The sequence below is a fragment of the Meleagris gallopavo genome, chromosome 16, assembly GCF_905368555.1.
Source record: "Meleagris gallopavo chromosome 16, MGAL_WU_HG_1.1, whole genome shotgun sequence".
Classification (NCBI taxonomy): Eukaryota; Metazoa; Chordata; class Aves; order Galliformes; family Phasianidae; genus Meleagris; species Meleagris gallopavo.
Genome location: NC_139419.1, coordinates 13,665,102 through 13,688,732, shown reverse-complemented (window position 1 = coordinate 13,688,732; position 23,631 = coordinate 13,665,102). Strand labels below are relative to the sequence as shown.

The following is a 23,631-nucleotide window of genomic DNA, read 5'->3' as shown; positions in this document are numbered from 1 at the left end:
TGAAAAGAGCAGCCACTTCAGTGGGATGGTTCCTTCCCTCTTTCTAAAGGAAAGCCCCAAACTTCAGAGCAGCAGCAGCAGCAGAACGCCCCGGGGCAAAGTTCTACCGAATGCCTCCAGCTGAGGAAAGCACAAAGAAGAGCTGCTTCCCTCCCAGCTGCCATCAAGCAGTCTGATCTCCTGCAGAGTCCTCGAGAGCAAATCTTGCTTTCAGCACAGCCGGGTTCAGGGTCACCACGTGCTGCTGAAGTGTGGTTGCTGGATAAAATAGGACTTAACAAAATGTCAGACTCACGATTGACTCAGAAGGCCCCGATGGAGGCCTCCCTCCCTGCTCTCCTGCACTGGGCGGTTTCTCGACAGGAGCCCAGTGTGCACAGAGGCGTTGGTGTTTGATGGCTTTGTGTTTGAAGGCTTTGTGTCTTTGAAGTTCTTCGGGAGGGAGAAAGGAAAACGTTTGATTTCTACAGGTGGGAGAACGTGTTAAAAACCAAACCCCACAAAGGAAGCCAGGATAATTTAGGAAAAACAAAGGACTGCTGTGAATTCTGCCGTGAACATTTGGAATAGGCAGGTGTGCCAGCTTGCAGCTTAAAGCACTTAAGAGTTTTGAGTTACACACTGTAAATCCAGAGAAATAATCACACTTACATTCCTGCTGGGCACAGCAAGAGCAAGATGGGGATGCTGTGCTCCCTAGAAAGCATTTCTAAATGTAAGCATTCCCCCCTCCAGTGTTGGGGCATCCACAGCCTCTCTGGGCAGCTGTTCCAGCACCTCACCATTCATTTCAGATGCTGATGGAAGAACATCCCCTGGCTCCGTGGCCGAACTGGTTTACCCCTCCTCCAGTTACAGGAGTCGGATGGAGCAATCCATCTTCAGCAGCAGGATCAGTGCCTGCAGAGCAGGAAAGCAGCAACCAGAAACTTCCCGACAGAGATGAGGGCACTGCAGCCCCAGCCCAGCCACAGCCACGCTGCTCTCCTGGCTGCACAGCACCAGAGGAGCACGTTCCCAGGCCTGGGGGAGAAAAAAACAAAAAAGCTATTTTGTTCCTTTGTGTTGTCATGTAAGTATGCAGTGCCCAGAATGTTCCTTCATTTCTATTCTGAAATGCTTCAGTTTGCCGCCAATGTGGTTGCTATTCATCAGTCCACAGCCCTGTGATCTGCAGAGTAAATTATTGCTAACATCCCCTCAAATGAAAGGACTCAGCCTTGGGGTTTCATGTATATTTATACTAAATGCCAGGCTTGCAAGGACGTTGACATTTCACTTGGTTCCTCTCTGAGAACAGCAATCTTTCTACCCTCTTGCCTAAGCATTGTACAACACTCAAGCAAAAGCCAGATGGAAAACAGCCCTTGGCTGAGAGGGAGAGATCTGAGCCCTGACACAGAAGTCGTGCCCTCCCAAAAATCGGGCTGCCGTTCCATAGCAGCTCACAAACGGTACCACTGCCCCAGGAGCAGGAGGGAGGCAGTGTCAGAAACACTTTGGTTGGTGGCACACAGATGACTTTAAGACTTTGCCTTCAGGACTGGGCATCTGGAAATGCTTCCTGCTTTTGTCTCCATCTCCTGCGTGACTCTGGGTGCTGTGATGACTAAGTGCAGGCTGTCCCTGGATGCGCAGCATCTGTGCGGCTGTGGAAATGCCTCATCCTCTGCCCTGCTGACCCGGCTCTGTGCCGAGAGGGGATGGCACGGAGCAAGCTTTTGTGGCACAGCCCCTGCCTGCAATCCGTGCAGCTTTACCATTGCTTGGGAAAGGCTAAAATGAGCTCCCTAAAAGCTTTCCGCTGCTTCCTCACTCCCCTGTTGCGCTTCTCAGGAGGAACAGGAGGGTGAGGGCAGCCACAAGGCAGCCTGTCTCATTAGATGCCCCAGACACTAACAGTTCTCCTTAAAGTCCCAGGTGCCTGCAGCAAGCTCTCTAACCCTCACAGGCCACTCCGGAAGCTCAGCACCAGGACCAGTGACTCTTTAGCTAAGCCTCTGCTGATGTCAGCTGTGAACTCCTCTGCAGTACCTTCTGAAATGGTTCTCAAATTGCTCAGCCCACCACAGGAGCTGCGCTGCTGCGTTCATCTTCACGGTGGCACCTTCGGCATTACTGTTCTTATCCTGGATTCTACCCCAGCTTGGGAAAAAGATGTCGAGTCTCCTGCCAATGGAACTCCACCCGGAGGGCATCCCTTGGTGCATTCCCACCAGGAAGCTGCTAATCCCACTGACCTGGCTCGGTTTCAGTCAATGTGGAAACTCTTTGCCTACGCAGGTTGCTCTGATGGTTTACTTGCCTGCAGCACAGCTTCCCATCCCTTTTTTCCATAGTTTGTATGCATTTTGTAAATGCAGCGTGTCACAGATGCCTTCTGCCCTGGCAGTCACGCACCCTCTGTCCCCAGCTGTTTGCAGCATGTATCCCACAGCAACGCTCCAAATGAGGACATTTGCCTTCACAATAGCACAATCTTTCATCTTCTGGAACCTTTTTGTCTTTCCTTCAGCCCTATGCTCCCTGCCCTGAGCTGTGGATGAAACCAAATTCATGGATGGATCCACCTCTGAGAGCCACGTTCACCCTCCTGCCACCCCGCACCAGCCCTGTCTTTGGCCACACGGTGTGCTCCATGGGAGCAGTGCAGCTTTCTTCACATCACACAGAACAAACCTGGTGAGCTATGAACCCAGCACATATTTTATTACAGGACCACTGACCATTTAGTCTTGTGCTGTGGCTCTGCCCCTAAGGCACATCTCTGGAGTCAAGAAGTATATGAAATCTTGCCTCTATTTGTTTGGAGGATAGCATCTTTACAAAGTCCTGGCTTTTACTAGCCCTGTGATACAGCTGATGGATGTACAGGGAAGGCTTTGAGTTATTCCGAGTGCAGATGACAGGAACCCCTCAGTGTGTGCACATAACCAGCCATGGCCCAGCATGGTACATGTCAGCCTGGCATGGAACATGTCACAGGCTTTGGACATCCTGCTCTTTCTGTACCCTTAGAGCACTTCATTAAGACACAGTGGTTTCTGTCTTTACACGAGCAAAGTATTGCTGGCTGGTTTTTAATGAGCACAAATTGGCAATCATTAACCGTAAGGTGGTTTGTGCAGTGGTGGTCACCCAAAGGATGCTGGTAGCCCTTTGTCTCAGTTTGCCTTTTGCTGCATGATCAAAGAACTGAGATTGTAGGATGACAGAATGGCTTAGTTTGAAGGGTACCTTAAAGATCACCCAGATCCAACTCCCCTGCCATGGGCAGGGTTGACACTCACCAGATCAGGCTCCCAGGATCCATCCCACCAGGATGCCTCCTGGGATGGGGTACCCACAGCTCTGGGCTTCGTGTCCCTCAAGATGGGTCTTTCTGTGCATGCATGAGATGTGTGCAAGAATGTTTCTGCCAGGGTGTGCACTCTCACCCATACTAGGGAGCACACGTGGGTCCCCCCCTCCCAGCCCCACTCTTCTTTCTGGCGTGACAATCCAGGAGGGTTTGCCACTGCCCCTGGTGCATCTGGTTCTGGTTCTGCTTGCACAAGGAGTGATGTCCTGGGGAACACCACCTAGAGGGACTCGAGGTGAGGAAGACGAGATAGAATTTTAGAAAAGAGAAGTTCTCTCTGCTTGAGTAATTTCTGGGACCCACGTGTGGACTGCCAGGCTCCCTGCCTTCCGTGTGCCACCCCATGTCTGGGGCTGCCAGCCCTGCCTAGCCTCTCTGGGTGGTTTCCTGTTGTGCTGAAACTGCAAAACACCTTGAAGTAAAATTATTTGCCAAGCATGGCAACAAACATGGGCAGGTTCCCTTCACCCCACAGGCATCCATGGCTTCACTGCTCTTCTTCCACACAAGCCCTGCACTCTTCCAAGACACCACATGGCACCGTGCCTGCCTCTGCCCCTGATCTGGTGGCACCAAATGATCCTTCCTCTCACATGTGAGCTCTGGAAATACAATCGTTTGCTCCAGCAATTGAAACAGGTGTCCTCTGGGACTGCCTTGGTTTGATTAAAAAAAGCACTGAAGTGCAAGACAAGCAGCAACACTAATGAGCTTGTCTGAGAACAGATGAGGAAGGAGAAAAAAGGTCTGCTTGCTGGCTTCCAAAAATTAAGCTGTTCTGTGGTTGTGAAGATGCGGAATATTATAGGGAGCAACAGGAAAGAGCAAAACATGACAGCTCTCATCATGCAAACACACACACAGGCACCTTGTGCTCCTCTGCAGGGAAGTGAGGAGCCACTGCACACAGTGCGTGTTCCTGGGAGCAGGGGAGGAAAGCTGGTCTCCACAAGCCCGGGGCAGGCAACATTCTTGACAGTGAATGAAAATTACCAATCAAAAGAATTGTAATTGAAGCAATTACCGTGTTCTCTACAGATACACACGCTGCATGTTTCATAAAGTCTAATAGAGTAGTGTTGGTCCGTGATGGATAGGAAATTGCTGGTTAATCACCAGGGAATGGATAACTTCCTCAGCCAATCTTCAGTTAATGCCTTTAACACGCTCTTTTGAACACAATTTGTACAAGCTGTGCTTATGGGGAGACTGTTCAGTGAAATGAAGCTGGTTAATACAGTGACGGCCCCCGTGTGGATCAGAACAAGTCTTTGAAGCACTCCACAGAAGGTCCAGCTCCATCTGGGAGATCCTGCTCCAGTACTGTCACCTCTTTGGCAAGTCATACTTCATTTGCAGCTACAGCCTAGGAAACGTTGTGCCACAACCACACAGTGGTCCTATAGAAGTGATAAGTCTTGAGCATATGAAGCCTTTTTATCTTAACTTGTAACCTTTCTCTGGGTCTTCTTTTCCCCACCAGTTTCCTTGCTGGGAATGGTTTGTTACTACGTCGAAACCTCAGCAGGGAAGCTCAATCCCCTGCGGACCTTTGGCACAACCCAAGAACCCCAACTGAAGGTGTCGGGCCAGCAGATAACTCCTTGGCAGCAGGCAGGGAGCTGATTTCTGTGCTCCCAGCAGTGAGATCACCCTGCTCATCTCATGGGTTGTGAGACTGCTTCAGGACTCCTTGCCAGCCCATGTCCAGGATAGCCCTATGGACCCAAACAGCACCCCAGAGGCACATCATCCCAAGTGACAGGAGGAAGGAGAGGAAATCATTTGGACTCCTGGAACTTTGCTGGTATCTCACGTTGAGGAGTCCAGGTCAAATTAACCAACAGCCACAGCAGACAATAGGCAGAAAATAGCTCTGTCTGCCACAGGGAGCTGTGATATCATGAAAAAGCACCTCAGAAGCAAAGTGGACCTGCTGGAGATTTGGGATTGGGTGCCTGTTGGGGAGGAGAAGCATCCATGCTTCAGTGTTTCCTCATTACAGGTAACCTGATGTCATTTTCTATGGGTGCCTCGTAAAACACCCAACATAAACATCAGCAGAGTACAGTTTTCTCTCCACGCTGGGAATGTTTCCAGCTCATTGGGTTACAGCATCACCACAAAGAAAGCAACATTTTATGAGTATAATTATTGAAGACAGCCATCAGAAGGGGGTAACAGTGTTGAACCATGGTGATTCTGGGAACACTGGGGCAAAGGCATGTTCAGAGGCTTTCAGCCTGACACTTCTCACTCTAGGTGCCATTGGGGTCTGGGTTCAGCCCCCAGGAGTATGGCAGCAGGCACTGCTCTGCACAGGGAGCAACGCAGAGCTTGCTGCCCTGACCGACTTTTCCAGGGCCATCAGGCTGCAGGCACAGAGCAGGGGGCTGAGGAGGTAGGACTCAGCACAGGAGCAGCAGAAGAGGACTTCAACAGCAAGCACTTATTTAAATATATTTTTTGATCCACGGTGAATAATATGAAGCAGTTTGAGCTCATTTTCTCTCCCTTCCCACCCACAATCTATTCTGGTCTCCTGCTCCTCTTGCTGTGCCGGGCCACCCGTTCTCTACCACGTCTCCCCCTGGCCAGTCACCAGCTACTTCGGAAACCCTCCATCAACCTTTTCACTCCCACAGCTGTGCTCATTGCTCTTCCCTTCCTTCCTGTTGCACGCTCACTCCCCTTCCTCCCCCGGCGATGTCCTGGCTTCAAGTTTGCTGGTGTTAGGTTGTGGATTCCTTGGATGCGCCTTGGTCCTCGCCGTGTGTGCGGTGCGTTCCTGGCCAGCTGTCAGCTGTACGTGGCTGAGCTCTTTGAACACATTCCTGTGCTCATCCCTTTGGCTCTGCTTGCCTCAGCTTCTTCTGTTACACCCTCAGCCCACTTGCAGAAATCGCTTCTAATTTCGTAGTTCATAAAGCCAGAAACGTAATTGCAACCGTATCGATGACTTCCTTTTCTCAAGCCAGAACTCCCTAGCAAATGTCTTATTTCACAGAATGTTAAAAAAATAAAAATAAATAAAAATATTGACTTACAACAAAAATTGAAAACTGTGCTCCCCAAAACTATTGCATCTGACTACTGAGTCTGGGTCCCCCAGGACAAGAAAGACAGGGAGCTGTTGGAGAGGGTCCAGAGGAGCCACAAAGATGAACAGGGGGCTGCAGCACCTCCACTACAAAGACAGGCTGAGGGAGCTGGGCTTGTTCAGCCTGGAGAAAAGAAGGCTGTGGGGTGACCTCATTGCAGCTGTTCAATAGCTAAAGGGAGCCTACAGACAGGAGGGGAATCAACTCTGTGAAAGGGTAGATAACTGCAGGACAAGGGGAAATGGTTTGAAGTTGAGGGAGGGCAGATTGAGGCTGGATGTCAGGGGAAGTTCTTTACAGAGGTGATGGTGAGGTGCTGGAACAGCTGCCCAGAGAGGCTGTGGATGCCCCGTCCATCCCTGGAGGCGTTGGATGGGGCCCTGGGCAGCCTGGGCTGGTATTAAATGGGGAGGTTGGTGGCCCTGCATGTGGCAGGGGGTTGGAGATTCAGGATCCTTGAGGTCCCTTCCAACCCGGGACATTCTGTGATTTTCTGCCTTGGATGCAATTTTTCTGATGTTGATCAGACTTCTAACACGTTGCCATGCTTGCCAGTGCAGTCACATGCAAGCACCCACTCCAGGAAACATTCTGCAGCAACAGAAAGAGCAGGGTCCTCACCTACAGCTAATACCATTTAGTGATATAGTAGTGCCAACACAGTAATTAAACACGGGCGTAATTTAGCATGAAGGCACTTTTAATTTAACTTTGCCTAACAGCAGAGCAAGAGGAGAGCTGCTTCAGCAGCTGAGCCGTCAGTCTGTGGCTGCTGGGATGTCACCCATGCCTGAGTTCAGCCCCCTCCATGCACCCAAGGACTGGAGTCCCCTGGGGATAATCACTTATTTTTGGATGTACCATGCAGGATGCCCCAGCAGAAGACTGAGGAATATTATTGAAGTAAGAACACTTTTTTTTTTCTCTCTCCCCCAAACCAGATTCTAGGGATGCTTGCATTTATATCCGTGGCTGGCTGAGCCACGGCTGGTGCCTCTCGCCACAGGAGGCAGATGTTTTGCTCATACTTACTCAGACAGGCTATTTCTGGGAAGCAGACTGAAACAGAGGCACCTGAGATTGCAGGGGAAATGGAGCCACTTCTTATGTTGCAATTAGCTAAAAGCAAAGAAGGCACCCATGTCCCACGGTGATATCTTCTTACATCATGGACTCCAAGAGGAGCTCCAATTTCTCTGCCTGCCTGAAGGTGTGCCTGAAAATTATTATTTATATATATATATATATATACATATATATATATATATGCTCCAAATGGAAAAATAGAAGCCAATTAGCAATCAAAAAGAATTTTGTCACAAATTGCTCAATTTGATTGCGCTCTGCAATCCCAGACTTTCCACTGCAAAGCAGCTCATTTGGGAGATTTTTGCCAGCGCAGTTCTTACCCTTGCTCTTCTAATTAATAAGATGGCGGCCCTGCAGCTTGATTCTGTTTTACTGCTCCAGTCAAACTGTTTAAAGATGTGCTAATGATTCATTCTTCTTTCAATTAGGAGCAGCAGTCAGACTCTGCTACACTCCTGCAAAGTTTGCTGTGAAGGGGGCAATGCAAGCACAGTAACAGTTGCAGATCTCTATCGAAAATCAATGGCTGTTAGTTGGCAAAGTACATCTGGGGCTCTGAACGCGTATTTAATCCTTGTCATCGTCCATTTGCAGGAGGCGAAAGACACAAGGGAAAGCTGCTTCCTTCTTTCTGTGGAGATTCTGTAGGGTATGTCCAGGTGGAGGATGGCCACGAGAGGTGACCCCCAGGGGTCTCTCTTGGGACCGGTGCTCTTCAGCTCCTTTATCAATGACACAGACAGAGGGACTGAGTGAACCCTCAGCAGTTTGCTGATGGCACAACAGAGAGGAGGGACGGCATCCAGAGGGACCTGGACAGAACCTGCCATGGCAAGGGGGTTGGAACAAGGTGATCTTTAAGGTCCCCTCAAACCTAAACCATTCTATGATATTCTTAAGCATTTGATTTTTGACTTGGTCTCTGTATCTAAAATCCAGGTCTCTGAGGGAGGCACCATAAACTCCTGGCCTCACAAGACTCAGAGAAATGAGTTTTCATTCTGGATGTGCACAAATCAGCTCTTTGCTGAAGCCGAGTCTGAAAAGTGACCGATGTTGTAGGATTGTAGGGTCAGGGCTGAGGCAGCTTCGGTATGCTTAATTCCCTATAGAGATGGGTTTGCTAAAGTAAAACAAATGCACATCCTGTTGGCTAGGATGCAGAAAGGAATAGCAAATCCCCCATCGGGTTAGCACTGGCAAGTTTTTACAGTGAGGGCTTTGTTGCAGGAAGGAGGATTAATTCTGTTTATGGGGAGCAACCTGCAACTCCACACAACTCTTCAGAGGCCTCATCTCAGGCTGACCGGAGGGAGGGATGCTCAGACAGACATCACAGCACTGAGTCACAGCGCGGAGGTTTGCAGTCAGAACGGTGAAAGCGCTCGTCCCTTTCCTCTGCTCTGAAACAGCAGCTTTGCTTCTGTAGGAGGTCATGGATTACAAGGCTGCCAAGTACTTGCACTATCCTACAGCTTGTCTCCTTCACGCTCTGCACAAGTGTTTCTCAAGGGCTTATTCCTCCACAACACGCCTTGCCTGTGCCGATGTTATCTCGGTAGCCATCCATTCACCCCATCCAAACAGGGATGGCTGTCCCAGCCCTGCAGGACCCTCAGCTCTTGTGGTGCCCAGACTCATTCCAACATTCCGGTGCCATGTCCCCTTCCTGCACCTCCTTTTGTTCCTCAAGATCTTGCGTTGCCTCTGGCTTTGCAAAGTCTGGAAAATATCTGTTTTATGGCTTCCTTCTTTCCAGATCTCACCCTCCAGAATTGCTGTCGTTTATCTCCCTGCATCATCAACTTCCCACCCATTTCAAATTCAATTGAAAGCACATTTTCTCTCTTGCCTGTGGTTCTTAAATTATATACTCAGCTCATTTCAAAATATCAATTCAGAAACTTGGCGAGGTGATTATTAATAACAGCTCTGTTCTCCTCCGGAGGAGAAATAGTTCGAAATATGTGAAATGTGTACACAGTTGTCATTCTCACTCTCCTCTTTTGCCAAACACTACATTCTTTACAGGAAATAAAAACAACCCTACACCCAGCATTAAGTGCCTGACCGTGTAATCAGCGAGGCACCACGCAGAACGAGGGCTGTATTCCTTTACACGTCCTGAAACTCGGGGTGTTCACCAACTCTGCCATGAATTAGAGCTTGGCAGTATGTAGCTGTGCAGCATCTACAGGGCTACACATCGTGTACAGCAATCTGGAGCCCAGCTGGGCCTGGGTGGTCTCTTCATTCACTTGTGTACAGCAGCATACGATAGACACAAATGTGGTAAATTAGTCATGGCAAATTGTGGTTCAGCTATAAGGTTTTTTCCCCGGGGTTCCCACGGAAGGTGGGCCAGGGCTCCGCAGGGACCGGCGCTGCTGGCAGCATGGAGCTGTGGTCTGGCTTGCAAGCTGGGCTGGAAACTGCTTAGGCAAGTCTTTTATTTCCTTTCCTCTTTTTCTTTGTTTAACTATGCTTATTAAACACGCAGTGGAGTACTGGAGACTGTTCCATGGCCCAAGAAGCCACAGCGTGTGCAGGGAAGAAGCTCTGGGGTCTCTTCCAACATAAACTCATATGTCTGTATAACATAAGCCATGGGGTGTCCAGGTGCTTCCAGCTCCCAGGTAGGCTGTGCCCTGGGAGAGGTGAAGCCCTGGACTGCCTACCAGCGTTTGGAGGCTCACAGGATGATGTGCCAGCACAGAACACAGCCCCAGCACAGCACCTCAGCGCCTGGCACTGTGTGCTGCCCGAGCATCAGCACCAAGCAACCTGCTTTTTTACGTTTTTTAAATGCAAAAATATGAAATTGGATGTCATATTAGCAGGACCCTCCGGAGGAGAAAGGCTGGTCACAGCAAGAGCTTTGGGCTCTGAATTATTTATAATACACCTCCTTTGGCTTCCTAATGCAGTGTCAGGGCTGCATTGCCCGTCTGCTGTAGGCGGGTGGTGGAGGGACCAGCAGCCACACAGCATGGTCACCTGCTAACCAGCCGTTGTTAAACCACAGCCCTCTGCTTTGGGAAAATGAAGCCCATTGCAGGCCACTTTTGCCATGTTATTTGTTGTTAAAAGCTATGTTCACTCTGCCCCTGGACAGGCATGAATTTTGTTATTGCTGCATTGCTCTGTGCAAACAGCCACATTCCACTCCTTGATAACTGCAGGGAAGGCAGTGAGATTGTGCACAGCAGTCTGAGATCTCCTGCTCCTAAACTATGCATAGAATTATAGAACATCATGTTCGTGCAGTCCTTCTTGAGTGTGGACTTCTGCACCGAGATGTCCTGGGGTTTGGAGAGAAAACTGAAAGCTGGAGGTCTGATGTACCTCACATGGATTTAATGCCACCTCGTGGTCGTTTTATCTCCTAATAAGGTTTGACTCGGGGTGCTTCTGAAGAGTGTTTCTCATGAAAGATGAACACTGTTTGGAAACAGGATGGAGATATCAGAGACACCCAGCTCTGCCCTCAACCTTCACTGCAGAGTCACTGCACTGTCGCCTCACTGAACCGCTAGCAGATATTAGCACAACCTAGAAACATCCCCCAAATGGGATTGCAAATAATGCTCAATAACACGAGGCTGAAATAGCAGCAGTGAGCATTAGAGAACATGCTGGGATGCCTTCCCTTCATTGGAGAGCAACTCTCACCTCCAGCAGTTATATGGCATTACCAGTGCAATAAAGAACTGAGTTACATCACCCTCCTAAAAGGAGGACAGGAGAAATTACAAAGTCTGCTATCACTATTTCAACTCTTGGGCTCTTTCAAGAGAAAATTGGTTCTTGTATCCTCTCAATAATTTAGTCTACAGCAGAGAATGATATTTAGCAGAAGAATTCACAGAGCATTTCAGCCTCCCATCCAGCAAATGGCCTGTGTTGCTTTTGTTTGTCCCTAGAACTGTGGAAGTGCTACCACTTTCCATCTGACAAACCACATTCCTTAGGTATTATGATATAAAAATACCATGTTTATTGAGTGAGTGATCAGGGACTATGTAAAAATTGTAGCCAAATGGCTCCCAGTTGCACACTTCTTTCCTATCCTTAGGCATCCTCTTATTGAAATGGCAGCACATCAACACCTGCAGAAAAGCCAAATCCTGAGGAGAGCATGGCTGTGATGCTGCTGCATCAGAGCTAATTACTCTTAGGTTTCCACTTGGCTAATCAACTTCCACGTAACACAACAACATCACATTCATTTCATTTTCAATTTTGGAACTATGCTGGACGGTGCTTATCTCAGGGGAGGAACCTCTGCAAACCACAGCACTCTACTGTGCAAGGTACACACGTGCTGGTTTGGTGTAAATCTAACTGAAAGTGCTATTGCAAAGGCATATAATGCAACCTCTAGTGCCCCACTGCTTGTCCACAACAAGTGGAACACATTCTGTGTATCTAAACAAAGTGGCTGGTTAATATGTTTGTCAGATGGGATGCTATGTTTGGATCTGCTGAAATCACTTTCTGGTAAGATCTATTTGACTGAAATTCCTTGTCTTTACTCTTTCCTTAAAATCTGCATGTTGACTCTGATCATAATCCATGTACATGTTGGGCTAAAAGCCCTTTAACAAATGACCATCTGAGAGTCTCTTTCTCTCCAAGAAAATTGTCCCCCAGCCTGACTGAGCTTGCTCTGGAAATAAAGCTGTTTTGCCAGGAGAATGCAGCTGTTGACCAAGCACACACCGTCCAGACGCCATGGTCTCAGATCCTTGAATCTCTCCTCATGAGGGCCAACACCTCGAGTGAAGCTTGAGTTAGCGTGGCAGCATCTCTTGCCCCAAGAAGATTTCCAAGTTTGATAGTACAGCGAGTTACCTTTCTTGAGTTTTGTTTAAATCCCAGCAATCGAGGCAAATAAAAGGCCTTCGCTCTGTTTAGCTTCATTTCCACAGCCAACAGATGTGAAGGGAGGAAAGAGGCGTTCTGATTTTGAAGAAACACAGTCCTCTCTCTGGTGTTTAGTGGAGAAAGAGACATGACAAACAAGGGAAATTCAGCTCGGGCACCGGTGATTAACACGGATGAATCAGCCTTCTTCCTTTTTGGAGAACGACTCGTGTCTGTCTCGTGCCTTTCCAAGGAGCACAGAAGTGTAAAGACGGCACATCCAACCTGGCCATCTCCCATCCCAACCTGCCAGCTCTGGTAGAGCTTGCTGACACCGCAGGGTTCTGGAGCTCTTGCCAGATGGCTGTGTTTAAGCCACACAAATGCCTCCGCACGCTGGTCTGCCTCTCATTTTCTCTATCTGGGATAAATCCATCTGGATGTTCTGCCATCAGACTCCAGAGAGGACAAACCAGAACAAAGTTCATTGCCACTGAAAATCTCAAATACAAATATCACTTTCACAGAAAGGAGAGAATATTACTTGGACTGATTTATCTCACTAGATGTCCTCCATCTTTCACGGATCTGCTATCTGCAGATGACATCTACAGATGTCATTAACTTCATTTCACTTTGAGCCAGGCCCGTTCAAGGCTGGCATTGTTGTTCCAATAAATGAGTAACGCATTTTCAGTAATCAGCACTGGAAGAACGTTATCTTCGGGCTTTCGGGAGCCAGTCATCCCTTCGCCTGTAGCTTCTGTGGGACCAGTTCTCTGGTTTGGGTGTCAGCTCTGCCCAGAGCACTGCTGCTGTAACCCTACCTCACACCCTTCTTGCCCCTAAAGTCATGGTCTGCTGGCTCTTGATATGGCATTGCATCTCCCACTTCTCTGTGCTCACCCAGGTTTCTGATACACCTCATCACCCTCATGGTCTGCATCCTCTGCAGCTGCAGCTTCTGGAGCGAACGGGATCTACCTGGGGAGCTCTGTGCACCGTGGATCAGCTACGAATCAAGGAGCTTCTCCTGACGGTATTTAAGCTCTCCACAGGGAGCTGATTATTCATACTTTGTTTGCTCTTCAACAGCCTCCTTGGCTGCAATCCAGTGCAGATGCGGTTTGGTGGGGAAACGGTGGTGGGTGGGCAGCTGGACTGGATGATAGTGCAGATCCTTTCCAGCCTGGGAAGATGAGGCCGTCGCGAGCCACTCTTAAAAGCAGTGTGTGTGGAACCCGAGGGAAATGTCCTTGCACGTTTTGAGGCGAAAGATAAAGGCATCCTATCGCGACTCCAGTACGCGTTGCGAGGCGAAATCGTTGAGGCTGAAGATGGCGCCACGGCAACAGCGCCCTCGTGAGGGGGCAGCGGGAAGGGCTCGCGCTCCGCACGCATGCGCGGTGGCCGCCGTGCGCGTGAACCGCCAACGGCCGCAGTTGGAATTGGCATCCTCGTGATCCAATCGCGGCGGGAGCGGCCGCGGGAACGGCCCCACCTGCCGTCATCCTCTCGGCCAATCGGGCGGCGCGCCGTGTTTAAACGGCAGTGCGCTCAGCGGGTCTCGGCCCGCGGCGGCGGGGTGCTGCAGGTGTTGGTGTTTCGCTGCCGAGCGAAGGAGAAGAAAACGGCCCCGAGTCCTGACGTTGCTGAGTGTGCCTGAGGACGTTCTGCTCCGTGTTCTGAAAGGCCTTCGTGCTGAGGACATCCTCTCGCTCGGAGCGGTGAGTGCCGGCCCCTCGTGCAGTGCGCAGCCTTATTGCTGCCCCCGGGAGCCAGAGCTGCACGCGGGAACGCCTGCATCCAAGGAGATGTGAGGAGAGCCACGAAGTCCGTGCAGTAGGTAGCTATCTGCTGTGCTAACAACTCGATTTCTCACTGCTCTAGCCTCAAAGACTCGCAGCAGTATTTGTGTGTTCTGTGTGAAGTTTCTGTGGGAATTGTCCTTCCAGCTCAGTGTGTCTGGAAACGTGAATTTGGTTTGGCATCTCTTCTGTAGTGATGGTTAGACAGGGAAGGAGCTCTGATTAATTAGTTGCCTACCTAAAATTAGATCAGGTTAGTCCCTTTATTTTGGTAATTGTTACTTGATGCTCCCCCTCCTAGCTTGCGGGTGCATTCCCAACTTAAGTACCTTGTGGAAGATCACGCCAGTGTTTGGGCATGTGCATGTTTTGAAGAACTTACCACCAGCAGCACAAACGCCAGCACTTGCTGGACTCACAAATTCCATGCTGCCCCCTTGGCCACGATGCAGTGCAGATGCACTGGGCTGTCAGGAGATGAGTGACTCCACCGCTGTTCTTGGGCAGTGGGATGAGAAGCAGGAGTCAGATCCAATAAGGGATTGCCTTAACGCTCCAAGCCGCTGCCCCTTGCTGCCCACGGGCAACAGGGTCTGGGCAAGGAAAGGGGTGTGCCGGTCGTACTGGGTGTGCATCTCTTGTTCACGGAGAGGAATTGCAGCATGCAGCGAGAGGCCTGAGAGAAGGGTGAGAAAGTGGGAGGTGGGAGTGGGAGGTGGGCGCTGCCGTTGACACAGGCACTGTCCAAGGCAGCAGAACTCCAGAGCTTCCTCGTGAACCCAAAGCAGAGTATTGCCAAGGGGGGAGGAAGGAAGAAGTTTCAGGTTCAGCCTTCTGGATGGACGTCTTTCTGTGCCCACACAAGTGCTTTATGCCCTTGATGCTGAAGGCAGCCACCCAGAGCTGGGGAGTGGGTGTACAGCCCCTGAACTCTGACCAGCAGGGAAATCGGGAGAACAGAATGCAGGCACTGCTGATTTTTACCAGTTTGCTTTAAGACTCATTGCACTGTTTCAGGAAAAGTGTCCCTCAGAATAAGAAAGAAAAGGAACTGGGTTGAAAAGGAATAGGGTTGGTTTTAATTATGTTTTGTTGTTGTTGTTTTAAAATATGCAATCAGATGATGGTGTTGCAATGTCATTGGTCTCAGAGTACCATTAGGAGCTCATCTGTACCCACAGTGTCCTCATCAGTTTCTCCTTCCTGTTCTTCTTCTGTGATTTCCATCAGTAACTCCTCGAGGTCCTCATCCTCAGAGAAGAGTTCTTTCCCTGCCTCTGTGCAGCTCAGCTGCTGCACCTGATCTGTTTGCATGGTATGGGATGTTGAGTTGATCTCTGACTGTGCCCCAGAGTCTTCCTGGCTTCCTGAAAGCAGTTCCCAACTGGGGAGAACAAGGAAGAGAATAGTCAGTACCTGACATTTCTAACTGGAGATACGCTTTCAGCAAACCAGCTCTGAGATCTGTGGTTAACCCCTCCCGCACCTCACACTCACACAGGGATGGCGATTCAGTTAACCTGCGGCTGCCTTTAGAGTGCAAGATACCAGCAGGCACATTGCTCGTAGTGGGAACTGATCTGGACAGACAGAGCAGTTTGAGCCTAGCCAACAGGGGCCAGGTTTTGTAGCAGAAACACATCGCCAGCCTCATTATTTGACTGTAAATATGTGAAGAAGTCATCCTCTGCATAAACCTGTTCACTGACTGAGTTACTTCTCCCCATGACACGCTGTGCAGAGACTTTGAGTAAGCAATTGAAATGATTGCAAATGACCTCTTCCTTTGTTGGATTATGCCATGACGCATCTCAAACACTCGACTTGTCCCCTGATGCGAAAGAACTTATGTGTAATGGCTGAAGGGCACTGGTGAAGAACAAGTAGTGGTCATCACCTGCTTGGAAGCTGTGGGACTTCAACGCTGTCAACGCTGACCAGGGTGTACTCGGGCGGGACTGAAGCAAGGATCGCCTAGGAAGAAACAAGACAGTGTGTACGAAGCAGGGCTCAAAGGTTTTCTGAGTAGCTGCTGTTCTCAGAGAAGTTGTGGATGCCCCATTCCTGGAGGTATTCAGGGCCTGGCTGGCTGGGTTTCCAGGCAGTTGAATCTTGTGGCCGCCACCCCTGGCCACAGTAGGACATGTGGAACACTGGATGGTCTTTGAGGGCTGCTCCTCCCTTCCCTGGGCGCTGCTGAGCCTGATCCCAAGTACGGAAACACAGTGCTCCTGAAGAGAGCGTTCCCTTGAAGGTTACGAGTGACCTTGGGCGTTTTTAACAGCACAGCATTCATGGACAAAATCTGTGTACATCTAATCACAAGAGAAAATTTCCATAAGAACCCTGTGAGACATCCGCTGCCTTCGGAGGAAACAGAAGAGCTGTAGAACGTTTGAAATTTCTACCATTACTACAAGAGCAATGTAAACCTTCCTTATGCCCTACTGCTGTTGCTGTTGTTCTTACCATTGGTAGTTTTCTGGCTGGGGGCTCATCGGTGTCCTCAGCAGCAGATGGTTGCATCTGTGCTGCTTTCCGCTTCAGTCTCCGCATTGTGGGGAAGGTGGTCTTCCAGTCAATAGGCCTCCCGCGCACCTTGCGTCCATCTGGAGTAAAAGGAAGAGATTGCTGTGCCTCCAGAGAAATCCACGTTCTCGTATCATTCCCACACAGTGCTCTCTGTCTACCCACAGCACATCGAAAGGAACGAAGAAACCCAGGAGCTGCACTCAGTAATAGCCCAGGGCAAGGAAAACTGACCCAGAACAATGCTAAGTGACAGCATTACTGTGCTGAGGCACTGTAACAAGCTCCTTGTGCTCACCCTTGACTCTCTTCTTGCGAGGCAATTCCCTTGCTTTGCCCGTCTCCTCAGATCGCTTGCGTTTTGTTGCAGCCGGGCCATGGGAGGAAGCTGGGATGTCAACTGCAGAGAACAGTCCAGGAGAGAACAATCAGAAAATCTGAGGAGAAAGACAGCGCATCCAACCCAGATGCCTGTTCAGTATCTGTACCTGTCTCTGGTGCCTCCTCAACCTCTGTCTGGTTCTCCAGGCTTTCTGCAAGGCCGCTGTTCAGAGGAAGGCCGCTCGGGTCAGCTTCTGGCAGAAAGAAGACAAGAAATAATTGAAGAGCATCTGTTTGGAGGAAGGTTTCAGCACAGTCAGCCACAAGCTTCCAATTTTCAAGCATGGTTTCTTACATTTGCCTTTCTGCTGATAAGCTGTTGTGCCATTTCTGCAGTCAGCACAGACCTGCAATGCATTTACCTCTCTCCAGAAAAAAACCCACCCCCATTCTAACAGCCAAAACGCAAACCAATATTTCACTTATCAGGACTCTTCCCTGCCCTCCCCAGTGAATGGTTACCTGACATCCTGCACCCGCTCAGAAGTAATATTCATAATTAAGTCTTTCATGCTTCATGCCACCAGGAACTCACCGTTGCTTGGTGGTACGGTCGGTGCGTTCCCACCGCATTCCTTCAGGTGAAGAAAAGGGCAGTGGGCTTTCTGACAGCCTCCCAGCTGATTCTCCCAATAGCAGGGAATCTCACTGCGCTTCTTCTGAAGAGAGAAAGGAAGGAAGGGTCACGGAAACAGGCAGAGGAGGTTTGCAAAGAGATGCCGCGCTCCAGGTTGTGCCTGAGATAGGTCTGTCGCAGTGCTGAAGCATCATTTATCCCGAAAGGAAACACCTGGGAGCGTGTTCTCAACATCTGCATGAGCTGCAACCGCTCGGCATATTTTGCTTTCTTATCCTTCAGGTAGAGCAGACACGTGCTCTCAGTTCGGGGGCTGAAACCAACGCACCTGCAAAATGCTACCATTATTTGGGAGATACAGTGCCTTCAGATGTCGTGGTTTAGTGCGTCAGAAATGACTGGACCAAGCCTTAGCTCTTTACCATCATTTCTTGCCCCACCCTTCTCTACTCCAAGCAGCAAAACAAACTGCTCTGAAGAAATCCAGGACACAGCAGGCGTGATAGAGCAGAACCAAGCCCCGCTGGCAGGAGGGCAGTGCCCGCTCTTTCCTGCCACCCTGCTCCAGCAGATTAAGGTGCCTGTGCAATGCGGTCTTTTTGCATCTGGGGAGGAAATGCCTTTGGCACCTAATGCGATCATCTCTGGCTAAGGTATACCTAAGGCATTGAATTCTCTTCCCCCTACCTCCTCCCAGTCTCCTCTAGAAACAGAAACCGGTACGATGTTCACAGCAAATGTATCTAGCCTGCAGCAGTGCATTCAGCCCTCCTACAGCAATGAACAGTGGTTTTGTGGACTATCTAGGAGAGCACATCTTTAGGCAAACACTCACATCAATTTTCATGTGTCTGAACTTGCAGTCATTCCGGAAACAGCAACCCTGCACCCACAGTCGGCAGACTCGTTCACTCCCCAGAGCCGCTTCACAGTGGCGGAAGGGACAGCTGTCTCCCTGCAAGCAAAAGGAAGCCACACAGGAAAATAGGAGTACAGCCTGAAACGTGTCCGTGCTGTTAGCCCAGGTTGTTAGCAGCGAGCGCACAATCCCACTGCTGATGAAGGTAACGCATCACCAGCAGGTCCCCACTGCTCCACCGCTTTCTCTGAAAAGTGTGGGAAGGGAAGAAAATCCAGGCAAAAGACAGCCAACCGTACCTTCAGACAGACAGAGTAGAAATAGTAGTAGCAGTCGTCTCCTTGCTGAGCCATGGGGAACTTCTCAGAGCAAGTCTGAGTTGTCTCCAAAGGAATTCCCCGCTCTTGGAAAGAGCCGGCTGCAGTCTTGAACTGCTTGGATCCCCAAAACGTCCTCTCGGACAGGAACCCTACAGGAGGCATCAACAAGGGCAGAATCATGAGGATTAAGCATTTTCCCAGCTTTCTTCTTTTATGCCGTATAGACTCTCGAGGCGGGCAACGTCTCCGAAGCAGCTGGCTGCAAGAACTGTGCCAAGTCTAGATCCAACTTGTGTCTAACTGCCACGGCTTCTCCCAGCAAGTACTGTCCTCCATCTCATCACCAGTTATATACCTTGCAGCACACACGTTGCGTTCCTGACATGAAAAAGACTCCCTTCATCTTCTCTTGCTGCAGCTGCAATGGGTGCACTGGTGCGACTCACATGTTTGACAAACCTACAGTTCTGGCTTACCAGGCACAGCTGCAGTCCTTCTCCCTTCCAGCTAACACACCAGACAATGGCTGAGCAGCACCGTCAGCGAGAGCGGGCAGCACCCGTCAGCCACCACCACTATCACTGCCAGCCGGGACGAGAGCTCACGCAGCGTGTCCACACTCCTGCGCAGCGCTCACGGCTGTGGCACTCACTGGTGCAGCCACGGCCCCAAGCACCGTGCTTGTGGTGTCACCGTGCTTGTGGTGTCACCAGACAGTCCATGTCCCCAGCTGAGCACCCGGCTCTCCACCATGACTTCAGTGGGGTTTTGTTAAAAATATGCTGGATACGGCACAGCCAGGGCTCCATGGGTCATTAAAGCACAAATTGCACTGCATGGAGCCTGTGCTCTTCTTCCTTTGTCATGTCTGAGAGGAAGGCTGGCGCCCGGCAGCCATTTTGCAGGGCTGTAGTGGCAATGCTCAGTCACAGCTTGAAGCAGTGATTGAGCACCTGGTGGGAAGGCAGGGCCAACCCAGGGCAGCTCGGGCGCACGCAAACCCTTCCCAGACATCAGTGGAGGGTTGGCAGTGGTGGCAAGGGTGCTGTCTGTAGATCCCTGCCTTCCTGAGGCCTTCCAAGGCTCAGCAGCTTTTTTCCTTTCTTTCTGTGACCCCAACTGCTGCACTTGGGCAAATCGTCACTTGCTGCAGCCTAGGACTTTGCCACCCTGTTATTACTGCTGAGCTTTCCATTGCACTGTAGCATTACACAGGGGAGCGACGACAATTCGTCATCCTCACCGAAACGTGTGACACAATCTCATAAAGAATCAGTTTCCCCTGGAAGCAGCCATTGGGAAGGGCCTCGTTTGAGCTGGGAGCTCCTCCCCAGCCCAGCTTTTCTGCTGAGACTCCTTCCAGCAACCCCGCAGCACCAAGCCCAGCTCACCTCTTTGTCCAGGTCAGTCTGGGCTGTGCCCAGGTCACACACACGCCGCAGCGGTGCTTCTGAGAGCTCTCCAAGGATGATCCTTCCAAGGACCGCTCAGAGCTCAGTCTCTGTGTGCAGCACGCTCACCAGAGCACCAGCTCTGCTCACCAGCTGAGGGCCAAACCCACCCACCCCAGCAACGATTGTGACCTCAGCACGGTTCCGCATCACTTATGCGCTTTCATTATAAGCAAAGGAAGCGGACGCCTCCTAGATCCAAATTCTAAGAGACCGACACAAGGGGCACCCAGTGGGGTTATCTGAAGTAAGACAACAGAGAAATTAAGGTGACTCTTGGGCAGCCATCTCAGGTTACCCTCTCGCTCGGCTCCACATGATTGGACCCGGGAGACGTTGCCTCCGGGCTGCCTCCAGCTTGGAGGCTGGATGAATTTGAGCTTCCAAACCATCAGCAAGCCTTGGGATGAGCCAGCCCTCTGGTTTTTACGAGGACAAACACGTCCTACTTGGGAAGCCAGCCTGGTGAAGGCAGAACAGCTCTGGTTGTGGGCTGCAGCACTGCACTGCCAGGCGCCGCTCAAACACCCGGTCTGCATTTCCTCCTGGGCTCCCGCGCATGCTCTGACTCTCCTGCAGGTTTCTGCCGGTTTTGTGGCTTCCTGCTGGGGAGCTCCTCACGTTCTTCTGCAACTTCCCCCGACATCATTACTGCCGCCTCTGGTAGCACACCAGGAGATGCCTCAGAGTTCATTAGCCTGGACTTCCTGCCTCCCATCAGCAGGTGCTCCTGCACCGACCTTCATTCACAGTGTGATAGCAGCCACTTCCAGCACGAGCTGCCCTGCAGGGCAGAGCAAGGAAACGTGGGATTAGCACAAACACGGAAGCCTGAGGCTGTGTCACCACCACCTATTGCAGTCTTGGGAAGTCAGCTGCAACCCTCCAGCCTTTGTCTGAATTAAAACGGGCACCTTAAATTTTAAGTGGGACCTCTGAGCTGAATAATTGCCACAATCAGAAATAGGCACTGAAATCGCTTGCTGAGCTGTAGGTGGTTACCTCCAAATTCTGTTCTTTTGGGAAAACACGGGCTTGGAATTTAAGGATATTAGAAAAACGGAATCCACTTCACTGTAGGTGCTAAGGGTTGGAAGTCGGACTCTAAGAAGAGAAGGTTTTCAACTCCTTGTAAGGCACAAAGTGATGGGATGATTTCCCATGCCTGCAGAAAGCCTGATCTGCTCTGCACCAGGTGGCTGAGTGAAACAAAAGCTGTGCTGCCCATTCAGAAGCACGTGGGGCACGGGCATGGAGCGGTTACACACCAGCATGTGGGATGTGAACGTTCCTTGGGCACTTTTTCCCCATCAGAAGGGAAATCCCTTTTCTGTCATGCCGTATCCCTACCCGTCCTCAAGGGCTGTGGGAAGGCTGCAGAGGCTCTGCACAGGAGAGTGTAATTTCTCCTCGGTTGGTGCAGGATATGGTGTGACCTCTGGGAGCAAAGCAGCATAACGAATGTTGCTGCGTCCCAGTGCATCAGCCGCCCTGCCTTGAACTTACTTTTGCTGCCTGATGAAGGTGATATGCTTAAAGAAGTGCATCAACCTCTGCTCAACTGCGAATGCATGGAAGCCCTGTTGCTGTCATTGCCTCTAGAAATGCATTATAAAACAGTATAGCATAGCATAGCAATAACTTTTTGTGGATTTCTTTACTGCTACAAATGGCTAAAAAGATAAAGAATGCAAAAGAAAATACGATGGCATGTATGTAACCGTTCTGTAAGCACAACTTCAGTGGGAAATATATCATTGTTAAGCCTTCCACAGTAAAGAGAATCAAATCCCCCTCTCAAGCAAAAGAAATACAATTCGGTGGTGACAACTGAAAAATAAAAGTACGTGCAGGATAGCACAGGCTTTCTGCAGGCAGCATGATCTGTGTAGAAATTTGATGAACATATCTTGCTCCATAGAGAGGCAGTAAGCAGCCAAGCTGTACAGCAGCGAAGACGGTGAGATATGTTGCAGGAAGGAGTCTTTGGTTCAGAGAAAGATGATAGGACTAAGTTTTCAGCTTCCAGAGGAGAAAAAAACTGGACTGAAGGATGCTTAGCTACCTTTCAATAGTATTTCCATTGTCTTCAGTGGGGTAGTAGGTTGCCTAAATCTAGGAGAATCCCTAAGACAAGTCTTGGATCTTGGTCACCCCTCTGCAACATTCCCTCTGTGGAGAAAAAGCTGACTTGTAGAGGGTTAGTTAGCCACATCATCTGAAGACCTCCTTTTGGAAGGACACGGGTGATTACACCGAGGACATTACTAATTATGCTAATGAAAATAAATGAACTGAATATAAGGCTTATGAGGAGCGGTTGAGAGAGCTGGGGTTGTTCCGTCTGGAGGAGAGGAAGCTCAGGGGTGGCCTTATCGCTCTCTTCAGCTACCTGAAGGGAAGTTGTGGTGAGGTGGGAGCTGGCCTCTTCTCCCAAGCAACTAGCAATAGGACTGGAGGGAACAGCCCCACGCTGCGCAAGGGGAGATTCAGGTTGGACGTTAGGAGATACCTCTATTCCAAGAGCGGTGAGGCTGAGGCACAGGCTGCTCAGGGAGGTGGGGGAATCACTGTCCCTGCAGGTGTTCAAGGAACATGTAGATGCTGAACTGAGGGACGTGCTTTAGTGGGAAACATTGGTGATAGGTGAACGGTTGGACTGGATGATCTCAGAGGTCTTTTCCAACCTTGATGATTCTATGATTCTATGATATAAACAAAGCCAGGCTGCAGGCACTGCCCTACAGTACAGGAAAAAGGAACTCTAAAGCCTATGGCACGTCTGAGGTGAGAGGGAATAACAAGCTTGAAGCGGTTGTTAACGGACTCAAAGATGAGTCCTTTGTTGGTTTCCTTTGTTCTTTTCTTCACCTATTCTGTCCTATTAAATGTCTTTATCTCTACACGTGAGTTTTGCCTTTCTCTGGTCTTTCTCCCCCATTGCACTGTGACAGAACAGCTGTGCAGCGCTGGGCTGCCTGCTGGGTTAAACCACAGCAGTTCTTAACCCTGGTCAGGTTCTGCAGCAGTAAAGAGGAGACGCTTCTGCTCTTCTCCCCCAGCAGAGGGCTGATGATCTTGGAGGTCTTTTCCAGCCTCATCAAATCCGTGATAAAGCCAGTGGGAAATTTGACCTTGTTTTGGTGAAACTAATGCATCGGCCTGGTTCGATGGCGGTGAGGTGAGATGTCAGGGTGTTCGTCCTCGGGGTGTTTGTCAGGACTTCATGGAATTTGACCCTCCTCGTGCTTCATCCTTGAAAATAGTTGTTCACAGCTTGTGTGTGTGT

At 50.1% G+C, this 23,631-nt stretch overlaps 1 protein-coding gene across 2 annotated transcripts; it reads right to left on the bottom strand.

Annotated features, from left to right (window-relative positions):
* Positions 1-15,277: 15,277 nt before the first annotated feature.
* LOC146543273 (uncharacterized) lies at positions 15,278-21,158 on the bottom strand. Of its 2 annotated transcripts, XM_085237567.1 has the most exons (9): positions 20,283-21,158; positions 18,871-19,040; positions 18,548-18,667; positions 17,671-17,794; positions 17,243-17,329; positions 17,053-17,154; positions 16,695-16,834; positions 16,123-16,199; positions 15,278-15,609 (listed from the first exon to the last, which is right to left on the bottom strand). In XM_085237567.1, exons 2-9 carry the CDS (start codon positions 18,922-18,924, stop codon positions 15,372-15,374), a joined length of 942 nt encoding a protein of 313 aa, XP_085093693.1. In that variant the 5' UTR covers positions 18,925-19,040; positions 20,283-21,158; the 3' UTR covers positions 15,278-15,371. The 2 variants fall into 2 exon arrangements, with proteins under 2 accessions (XP_085093693.1, XP_085093691.1); XM_085237565.1 differs by lacking the exon at positions 20,283-21,158 and having other exon boundaries at positions 18,871-19,312.
* Positions 21,159-23,631: the final 2,473 nt, after the last annotated feature.

Bases quoted from the DNA above. Each gene is read 5' to 3' on its own strand.
- LOC146543273 (XM_085237565.1), bottom strand. From the start codon at position 19,071: ATGATTCTGCCCTTGTTGATGCCTCCTGTAGGGTTCCTGTCCGAGAGG. The intron at 17,795-18,547 runs GTGAGTGTTTGC...TTCTCTCTTCAG, and splicing joins TCAGACACATGAAAATTGAT to AAGAAGCGCAGTGAGATTCC. The intron at 16,835-17,052 runs GTGAGCACAAGG...CTTTTACTCCAG, and splicing joins TCGCAAGAAGAGAGTCAAGG to ATGGACGCAAGGTGCGCGGG.